This window comes from Brassica oleracea, chromosome C2 (assembly GCF_000695525.1).
Source record: "Brassica oleracea var. oleracea cultivar TO1000 chromosome C2, BOL, whole genome shotgun sequence".
NCBI lineage: Eukaryota > Viridiplantae > Streptophyta > Magnoliopsida > Brassicales > Brassicaceae > Brassica > Brassica oleracea.
This window is the reverse complement of record NC_027749.1, coordinates 24,580,735-24,591,245: the sequence shown is the minus strand read 5'-3', so window position 1 is coordinate 24,591,245 and position 10,511 is coordinate 24,580,735. Positions and strand designations below refer to the sequence as shown.

The window sequence follows — 10,511 nt, the reverse complement described above, 5'->3', positions numbered from 1 at the left end:
AACATCCAAATGAAGTATCACATCGCACACAAGTCATTGGTAATTATGAACAAGCTTGAGGCAGCCCCTAGAGCAACAACTACTGACTGATATAGTTCTGTTTTATCGAGTGTATAGGGATAAGACTAAAAGCCCTAAGGTATTCTACTGGAAATATAGATTTCTTGAAGAACTAACACAATAAATAGCAAAGACTGGGTTTGCACATATCAACTTCCATGAAAATAAATAAACAGCAATGGTGCCCTCTCTATTTGTAGTACACCAGACAGTGCAACTGTTTTATATACGTTTAACAAAATACACTTGAAACTTACAGATTGATTTGTTCCATCCCGGAGACAATAACTGAACGGAATGCAAGAGGCAAGTATGAGATGGCATATGGAGATCTATTCCTTTCGAGAATAGAAACAGGGACCCACGTCTCCTCCTTTGATATTCCTTCCGTGGATGCCCTCATCCAAGAGCAAAGCCTTTGGATATAAATCTTAGTGATTTCCGCCTGGACTTTTCTTAGTGCGACAACTGCCATAACCAAAACGCATACACAGCAACTCAGTATACTTTAATTTAAACATCAAGCTCAAGCTTCAGGAGAATTTCAAATACCAGCACTGTGGGGAGCTGAATCTTTGGTTTCAAAAGATTGACATGCTTTTGATACTTCGTGAATGGCATCACTCATAAATGGGCGGAGAATGCATGATTCATCAAAATCACAAAATGTGCTGTGAACCTACAACAGCCGTAATCATGAAAAGAGAATATTTAGAACCAAGTTATGGTACATATACGGCGGGGTTTCCCGTTCCAATATGAAGAGAAGCTTCACTGGAAAGGTCAATGAATAGAAAAAATAAAAATAAAAAACAACCACCTTAGCTTCATAGACAGATATAGTCTTGCGTATCATGGCAGCAACTTCTTCCAAAGAATGAGTTGAATACCTTGCCTCTGTGACTTTCTCCTCAGCTTTATTGGCTGAACTATCAGTAACTTGGGAGGACTGGACATATAAGAATTTAAATTTAAATTCAAATGAAGGTATCACCCTCAGCATATGGGATAATAACTACAGAATTAATCTACTCTTGGGGCAGCATAGGTATGTAAGCAGAAAGGACAGCTGATACCTTGGCAAATTTTCCACTGAAAACTGATATAGCTGTTTTCCAAAACAAAGGGATATGATGCACAAGCACAGCAGTCAACCTTTTGATGTATCTCCCCTTCAACGCATCAATCTCTTCGCTGGGAAACTCCACTGATTGTGGGTCAACTTGAACTTCATTATTTTCATTAGAAGAGGCAGCATCTGACTAAACGATTTAAAAACACATATTATCACCTATAGAAGTGAATCTCAAATGGTCTTCAAATGATATTTAGCTATTCTCGTTGTTGGACTCACATATGGAACGACATTTTGTTGAATCTGTTGCCACTTCGCATCCGAGATGGCTCTCTCATGAGTCTCATTCCGCAAAATTTCCACCCTTGCTTCATGGTCATATGTACACTTCTCAAGCAACCCGTGTATTCTATGATTCTGGTAAATTAAAGAGCCCAGCAAGATGGCGTTATGGAGATAACAAAATGATTGTAACCAAAAGTGTGGGAGCCACACATGCTAATAGTGAAGAAAACAATCATAAAGGAAACAAATAAATGTTTTTTACAAGCTAAGCGCCAAGTCAATACTCAAAGTAGATCTATTAGGAAACTGGATACTGCGCAAAACATAGTAAGATGAAGTAGAAGTAATCTTCGAATATACCAACCTCAACATTCAGATAATGCCACACAGGATCTGATTCGGGTTCCAGCTCCAGCAAAAGCCTCACAGTGTTTTCCAGCTAAAATGAAGCAAAATACAGTTAACTTGAATGTGTCAAGCCTGGTTTCTCGAAGTTATCAAGAGGAAGTATGCAGAAATCAAGTAAATGGATCTATAACTAAGGAAAAAAATTAGTCATTTTGATGTACAAACCTGGAAAAAAATTAAAAAGGAAATATTTTAATGCAAGTTAAAACTGATGACAGCAGATAAGATGAACACGAGACTGAAATATTGACTTGATAGCAGTATTGTGCATTTGGTGAATATTTGAATGAAGAATTGTTCAGCGCAATTACTAATTGGCACTAGAATTAAATGAATAATAACTGACATACACTTGTAAAGTCTATCTTTGGATCTTCCATTGACTTGTAAAGAGTGCCTTTAAATTCCAGCATAATTTTCTCAACCTCCTCGAGTACACGCTTGAGTATATTTACCTGAAAACAGCTTGTTTTTCTATGTTGTCAAGAGCTTTGTTATGAAGTAAACAAAATCGTAGTAAAGGAAAAAGATTCAGTGCTTATAAGAAAATGAATAGCATTTGTCTCGAGAGAAAATTTAGGCATACGTGAGAAGGGAGAGCAATAGATTTCGCTTTCTTGTATTCTCGAACAGCCAAATCATATTCACCCTTGCTAATACTGTTACGAATGATACTGGGTAAGTTGAAGAGTGTCCGGAATCTCTGAAGCATTCCTTGTACAGACCTGATTTTCTCAGCTTGAGCCTATAAATAATTGTGAAAAAGGCTTCAAAACAAGTTGAATGAGCGTGGCAGCAAAAATCCAGAATCAGACCACACCAACCTGTCTCTCAAAAAGAGGTTCAAATGCACGAGTGGCCCTTGATGTCACACTTTTCATACAATTGAACAGATGAGTAGTTCCTGACCCTTCTGGATCTGATTCAATCCGCTTCAGTTTTGCCTCAATATCTATTAAGAAAATCAATAGTCTAGATATCAGAATGATAGAAAAAGACAAATCATCCAGTTAGTGAAATAATATATACATACCATCAATTGTTGTTTTACACGAGACGAAGCAATCAAAATTGTCTTTCACCAATTGTTTCTTTTGCAAATTTCGACCCTTTAAGTCACTTTTCAGGCCAAGGGCACCAGCCTCCAAATCTGCTGCACTGGTGTGTTGGTGGATGCGAGAAAGAAACAGCTTCGGATCGAAATTATCAGAGAAGTAAATCAATTTCTCTGCAAATAATCCAAAGAGATTAATAACATTTAGAAAACTAGAAATAGTTCCATTCGATAAGCCCTCCAAAATACCGAAGTTACTTGTAACAGCTACTATTCAACAAGACATACCCCGAAGTGTGTTATCCACTTTCTCAGATTTTGATGGGCTGCCTGACCTCTCAGTGATTAATCTCAATGTCTTGTTGTCTATTATCCTATATAGTACACAAACTCATCGTCAGATAAGTCCTCCCATATCTAATGTCAGAGAATAAAAACCCTGACTTGTTTTCAAGGTAAGCAAAACAAATAAGAGCAACTACCCTAATTTAAGCGGGTCAATACATTCCATCCCACGAGGGAGTGACTGCAAACTAGTGAGAACCACTTTCTTGCCAGGCTCAGGTGCCTTATCCTCAAGTTTCAGAACCACTGGTGCGGTTCTTGATTCCCTCATATCACGAACCCTACGTGCAAGCTGCCAAAACGTGATCAGAGTTTAAGTAAGTTTAATAGACATCTAATTCCACGTAAATGTCCTTATTATATAGCTTTATATCTAATTCCACGTGCGTACCTCAGCTTCATTGACACGTTTCCAGCAATCAGGCTCCTCACCATCCCAAGCTCCTCCTCCATCATCCTCCTTCTTCGCTCTTCCTCTCTCCCTTTCCCTCTCCACGTCATCATCCTCGCTCGAGATACTTAGCAACTCCACCTCCGGCTCATCCATAGACGGTTTCCTAGCAGGGGACGCCTTGTGCTGACGTGGCTGCAGGACCAGATTGGCAACAGGCCTGCTAGAAGAAGAGGAAGGAGGTTTCTGATAGGTGAGATCTCTCTGAGCCTGCTCTTTCAACGCCATTTGAAGAAGCTCATCTTCGTCGCTGTCGCTAGACATGGTTCGATGTTCCGATGGTGATGATCGTCACTCCTCCTCCTCCTCCTTCGTTTGAGATCTCTCTGAGAAGATTATTGTTTTCTTTTTTTCCCAGAAATATTAGATTTACCATTAAAATATAGAAAAAAGGTTAGACGGAAAAATCAAAAGATTTTGCGATGATAAAGATAGATAGATATGTTGATAAAAAAAAAAAAAAAAAAGATAGATAGATAATACAGGGTAGACTAGTACGAGGGACATACTTTCTTTTCTTTGTCGATGGCCGACACATTTTTACTTTTCTTCTCAGAAACTCTTTGATTACTTACACATAGTTAAAGAGATTTTCGTTGATGTTAATTTAAGATTTGAGTTACCATTTTTATAAAGGCTATAACATAAAAATTGTTAGACATATTCACTAGAAACTGAATTTTTGTTGGTCTTGCCTTATCTACTCTATTAAAATAGAGTCCTATTTTTTATCTACCATACAAAAGTCATAGTTGAAGTATTTCTAAACAATTATATTTAAGCATATGAACCTATTTAATTTATCATCTAATTTAATATAAACTAATTCACAAAGATTTTTTTAAGATTTGGGGAAACAAAAATACCCTACTTCATTTCTCTCTGGGTTTTACCTTTGCTTCGATTCCAATAGCAATACTCACTCCGATTAACAGCTATGGCATGGATCGTCAATTTTGGTTCTTTCATTTCATCAAAGCAGGTTACGAACAGATGATCGATAGTATAATTACTCTGGAAAGAATGTTTTGTTTTTTCAACTATTTCTTTCTCTTACATTCGAGAAAATGGGCAAAGATGGTTCTCATAAAAACTTTGGTGGGCTAAGAATCAACCCAAAATTGTACAATTGTGGGAAGTGTCAGAGTCTTCTTGGCACTTGGAGTGGTAGCTAGAGGGAGAGGTTGATCCCCAACAGTTCTATAACGTTGCAGGTTCTTACCTCAGTCCAAGGTCTGATATTGAATAAAAAACCTTACTTCAACAAGTTTGGCTGTGAGGGAACATCGGGATCTCCACGCGGTGAGGCCCAATCTACAACTTTCAGTGAAAACACATTCTTAGTTTCTTTAAAGACGATGGTTTGCAACATGAGAGACCACCCAAGGTAACAAAAAAATAAAACTCATTCATTTACACTGTTATTTTTTACAACACAAGATAAAATGGTCTAAACATTTTAAATATAAACTTTAGCTTGATTGGTGGGTTTTGAATTCACAGTATTTTGAAGACCTTCGTATGCGGTTTCGTCAGATGTGCTCATGACGTCCTAAAGGTGTGTAATGCTTATAGAAAAGGAGCTCCGGTGGCATCTTTGATGAGAGAAGTTTAGGGAAGGTGTGTAATACTTACAGTCTATTTAAAGAAGGGGAAGAGAAAAGGCGAAAGATGCCCTGAGATGTTTAGGGAAGATGTGGGCACGCTTCTGTTGAAGGAGTTCATTCTACTCAGTGTCCTTGGTCTGGTAACGTTGCAGAGAAACAGCAGCAGTAATGATCAAATAGAGTGAATTTCTTCAGTTTGAGCTCCATTGCTTCCTTTTCCTTTTCCTCTTACTTTATTTTATTTTTCTTCTTCTTAATATATCTTAAGAACAAGAATAGAGAACTCAGTTTGTACCTTTTCTTATTATTATCATCATTGATCATCTTTTCTTTTCTTATATTTGTCATGTCTTTATTGAGAAGTCTCTCTCATTAGTAAATACTGAAGCTCAGTTTTCAGTGATAATCTTTCAAAGAAATGTGAGTTTAAAAGTCTAACAATACATGTTTCGATTTTAACTTTCACGCCTCAACTTCGTAATCAAGATGATATGTGGAAACAAGGGTTTCGTAAACTAAATTGACATCTAGAAATACGGAGATACGTAAATAAAATCAAATATGACTAATCACTACATAGTATCATAAATCCAAACAATCAAACATCTATTTAGTGGTTTAATATTCACAACAATTTTTTTATCAGTTTTATAATAAAAATATAATTCGCGTTTCAACGCGGGTCAACATCTAGTATTTTGTTGTTACCGATTTTGGCTCAATAATATAGATACCATATATTGAACATTAAAATCGGTAACACTATGCCCTATTTTTACCTATTACTAAATTATTTTACCAAAACTATATCATCCCTATGAGCCACCAACTACTTTTAAACCTGTCTCATTAATCACAACATTAAAACATGACTGATCTAACACAATATAACACTCCATCTTTCTATTGATCAAACTTCTCTCTATGAAAATGAAAAAGTCCTTGGTTGTTTCATGTGGACCTTCCATGGCTTCTCTTCCTGAAGCAAACATATAATATTTCAAACTATTATTCAAATGTCACTTATTCTAAAATCAAACATGACAGTGTTAGAGACTTAGACCACCATAGTTGTGACCCGATCATACCACATACTCTGACCTCACAAACTATAAAACGTTACATCACATACACATTATTGAAACAAGTACATATTATTTTAACGATAAGGTTGGTTGCTAATTACAAATTCATATACAATTTAAAAACTTTTCATATCTATACTGTTGTAAACGTTGGTTGCAAGATCTATAAATTTTAAATCGTAACAAACAAGGTTAACTAAAAAATGAATATATTGTGAGTATGCTAAATAGATATATTCTTAAAAAAAAATTTGTTAAGAATATATTAGAGATACTATTCTCAAACATAAAACAGAAAATAATTTAATTACTTGGTCTACAAGTTTTTTATTACGACACAAATACATCATTTTTCTTATTTATTTCTATCAACCAAAATATCAAAAAAAAAATCTACTTATATTTTATACCAAGAATTTTGGTAACTTGCAAATATTACGAAATATTATATCCTAAATTGTATTAAACTTACAATTTTATTTGTGAAAATTTAAGCCCATTTTGCTAAAACCAAAAAAAAACATTAAAATTTTTAGAAAGCCCACCCATTTTACACCTAAATGAAATAAAACATTATTTTGAAACTCAGATTTTAATAATGAATCATATGTCTCAAACTTAATTTTTAGTTTGGATTTATAATATATTGAGTAGATTTAGAAAAAAAATGATTGGTTTATAATAACTACAGATTTTTATATGCTTGGTTTTATATTTGTATAGCTTGATTTTAAATATACATATATATAAATGTGTGCAACAATCTTTATAATAACAAGATTTACATCATTTTATAATTTCTATACTATTAAACACAAAAATTTCATCTTCCGATATATTTCGAACAAATTATAAAAATGCAAATGCTTGCTCACAGCCATATAAATCAATATGACTTTTTAACTTAATAATATACATCAAACGTAAAATACTTATCTACATAAACATTGTTATTAACTGAAAAAAATCCGCGCTTTCGAAGCGCGGGTCAAAATCTAGTAATCAATTATAACTCAAACACAACTTCAAAATTTTAAAACTAATTCATGACTGGTAACATTTTTGATTTATATGCTTAACTCAACCTAAATCAAGTGTAATACATGTTACCAATCAAAGCCGTAGTTTCTAAAGTGGTTTTTGGCTTTTGTTTTTGAAAAACTACTTTATTTACCAATCAAGATTTTGTTGAAAATAATTCTTTAAAAATTAGGGAAACTAGTTTTTCAAAAAACTACCTAGTTCTACACAAAAACCATTTGGTGATGATTGTTTTGTTGGTTTTTAGATTTTTTTTTTTTTTGTTTTTAGCTTTTGATTTTTAGTTTTTGGTTTTTGATTTTGCAGTAAATTTTAATTTTTTGAAAAACTTGAATGGTAATTTTAGATTTTGGTTTTTTAGTTTTTGTTTTTAAAAATAATAAAATAAAAAATATTATTAATTGTAAAATGTTTATTCTGGAAAAATAAAAACAAGATACTATTATCAAAACGCTCTTCAAACTTATTAAAAAATTATTTTAAAACAAAAATAACAAACATAAAATAAAAACTATCTTGAATCCCATAAACATGCAGAAATTTGATCTTAAATGCCTTCCATATATATAATGCACATGAGTGTTATTGTGTTCTTCGTCTTCATCTGAATCGGAGTCTTCGGTTGGTTCATTACCACCATTTGTATAGTCCGCATCAAAATCAACATCTCCTAAATTTGATAGCCTAATAAAATTATGTAGCGCCATTATAACTGCAACAACTATTCTTTGAACTTGTATGTTGTATCTTGGCTTCTCTCTTAAAACCCGCCATTTTTCTTTCCACACACCAAAAAGTCCTTTTAATAACATATCGTAGCGAAGAATGTCGTTTGTTAAACATTTCTTTATAACTACTGGATGGACTAGCTCTATCGTATTGGCTAGGATGATATCTTTCCCCTCTTTAAGGAGTAAGAAATCCAGGTCGAAGAGGATAACCAGAATCTCCCAAATAATACATTTCCAAAAGGTGTAGTCGGAAATTGATGTGGCCCCTCCATTGCTAGTGCTAGAACTTTTGCATCATGAGCTGATCCCGGAATACCTATATATGTGTAAACAACATGTCCATATTGCATATAGTTAAAACATTCATACTCGTGTCATTTTTCCTGTTCCAATATTTTTCTGAATCTTTTCCCGCCATAGTGACATGAACATGTGTTTCATCGATTGCACCAATGAATCCTTCAAAGTAAGGCCAATATCTATTGTATTATATATAATCTAGGATGAGGTTGTGTGAGCTCATCTAGACCAGGTATAAGAAAATGAACCGCTATCTTTTCGAGAGCAGTCAACACTTCATGGAATTTCCTGCTTATGGTTTCCTGTGCAATACTAAGTAAAACCAAAAAAAATAGGAAATATAGCTTATATGTATGAAATAGTAAAAGAAATAACAGAAACTAATTTTATTGATAAGTTAAGATAATTTCTATGAGTTATTTTGATTACATCAATTTATTATTAGATAAAAATAACATTCAGATATTTTATAATAGTTTCAGTAAAAAAAAGTTTTGTTTAATAAAATATTTAAATAGCGTTATAATTTTAGTAAAACTATGTTGTGTTATAATTAAAATAGATGAAATATGCCTTAGGTATTATTTAGATGTTCTGAGGAATTATTATTAGGAATCAAGCATGCCTTAGGTAGAGTGCCTTACATATTATCCTAGTACCAAAATGTCTTGCGTACGTTTTACAGCAAAACAAACTTAAGCTATTTTGTAATTGACAAAAAAAAATAGAAGTTATAAATCATATTGTGGATGTCCATAACCTACCCGGTTCATAATCGGCCCAATGCTAGAGAGAGAGAGAGAGTCGACCGTGAGGAGAGAGAGAGAGAAAGAGAGAATCGACAGCTTGCATTTTCCTTATTAGATTGTGATTTGTACTCTTTCCATATTTGTATTTCCTTTCTTTAGTCTTTCCATTATTCTATGACGGTGTAATTTTCTATATATAAAGGCTCTTTATGTTTATGAATAATACAGAAACATAGATTCTATTCTCTAGTTTCACAACACGTTATCAGCACGATCACGCTCTAAACCCTAAGCTAAACAAATCCTAGTCGACGAATCCATAATCCCCTCGACGATAAACCCTAACCGTTGAGAACTCCCGATCACGAACCCTAAATCTAATTCTCATCTTGTTCCCGTTCGTGACACGATCCCAGCTCGCGACCTCAGACCGTCTCAGCTCGATCCCGAGACACGATCTCAGCCAGCTCGCGATAGACGACTCGATACCGCTCGCGACAACATCTTGTTTCCGTTCGTGATCAGACGATCTCAACTTCAGCTCGCGTTCCCGATACCAGCAAGGACAGCTCGCAATCCGTTCCAGCTCTAGACGACCTCAACTCGTTCGCGTATCAATCCCAACGTTCAGCTCGCGGTTCTTCTTCTCATTGGAGGTCCATTCAACCCTACTTGAGGTTACAGTAATTTGAAACCTTAAAGAGAACCCATAATCGAATTTGATTGTTTGATAAGAATCGAAACCATAAAAGCTACAAACCCTAATAGTATGATCTAATGTTGAAATCAAAACCATAGGGTAATAGATCAAAACTCCAATGAGTAAATCGAAGCTCATAATCATAAGTTCGATACCCCAAACCCTAATCGAGATTGATTGTTTGATCAATTAAAATCGAAACCTTAATGGTTTTGAATCTCAAAACCCCAATGATCTAAGATCAAAATCGAAACCCTAATATCCATTATCCTAGCAGCATACATGCTTATTGCATGAATGCATGAAATCGATTTTATTAAAAACCGTAATACTAAAACACATTCGATTTTATAAACCCTAATTCGAAATCAAATTGATTGTTTGAATGAATTAAAATCGAAACCCTAATCTAATGCTTTGAATCGAAATTGATTGTTTGAATGATTGTATGTTTTGATATAGTATGGTAGCCTTGATTAATTAAAACCGTATTGAATTTGATCACATAAAAATCGATTGCTAGGATTGATAATCTCATTCTTGAATTTGGTTGTTTGAATTGATAAAACCGATTGAATGATTTTCAAATTGAAGTCGTATTGATTATTTGATCGAAACCC

The 10,511-nt window shown here is 34.1% G+C and overlaps 1 protein-coding gene across 2 annotated transcripts in view; it reads right to left on the bottom strand.

Annotated features, from left to right (window-relative positions):
• LOC106327216 (exocyst complex component SEC5A) overlaps positions 1-4,079 on the bottom strand; it is a 10,140-nt gene extending 6,061 nt beyond the window's left edge. Inside the window, exons 1-13 of one of the 2 annotated variants that reach the window (XM_013765303.1) lie at positions 3,619-4,066; positions 3,365-3,519; positions 3,171-3,256; positions 2,862-3,056; positions 2,653-2,780; positions 2,415-2,573; positions 2,179-2,283; positions 1,785-1,859; positions 1,415-1,552; positions 1,137-1,322; positions 881-1,009; positions 613-739; positions 318-528 (exon numbers count right to left, since the gene is read on the bottom strand). In XM_013765303.1, coding sequence (XP_013620757.1) covers positions 318-528; positions 613-739; positions 881-1,009; positions 1,137-1,322; positions 1,415-1,552; positions 1,785-1,859; positions 2,179-2,283; positions 2,415-2,573; positions 2,653-2,780; positions 2,862-3,056; positions 3,171-3,256; positions 3,365-3,519; positions 3,619-3,942 — 2,018 coding nt within the window. In that variant the 5' untranslated portion in view covers positions 3,943-4,066. Of the gene's footprint in view, positions 1-317; positions 529-612; positions 740-880; positions 1,010-1,136; positions 1,323-1,414; positions 1,553-1,784; positions 1,860-2,178; positions 2,284-2,414; positions 2,574-2,652; positions 2,781-2,861; positions 3,057-3,170; positions 3,257-3,364; positions 3,520-3,618 lie in introns of both variants that reach the window. The other variant, XM_013765304.1, reaches the window with a different exon arrangement.
• Positions 4,080-10,511: the final 6,432 nt, after the last annotated feature.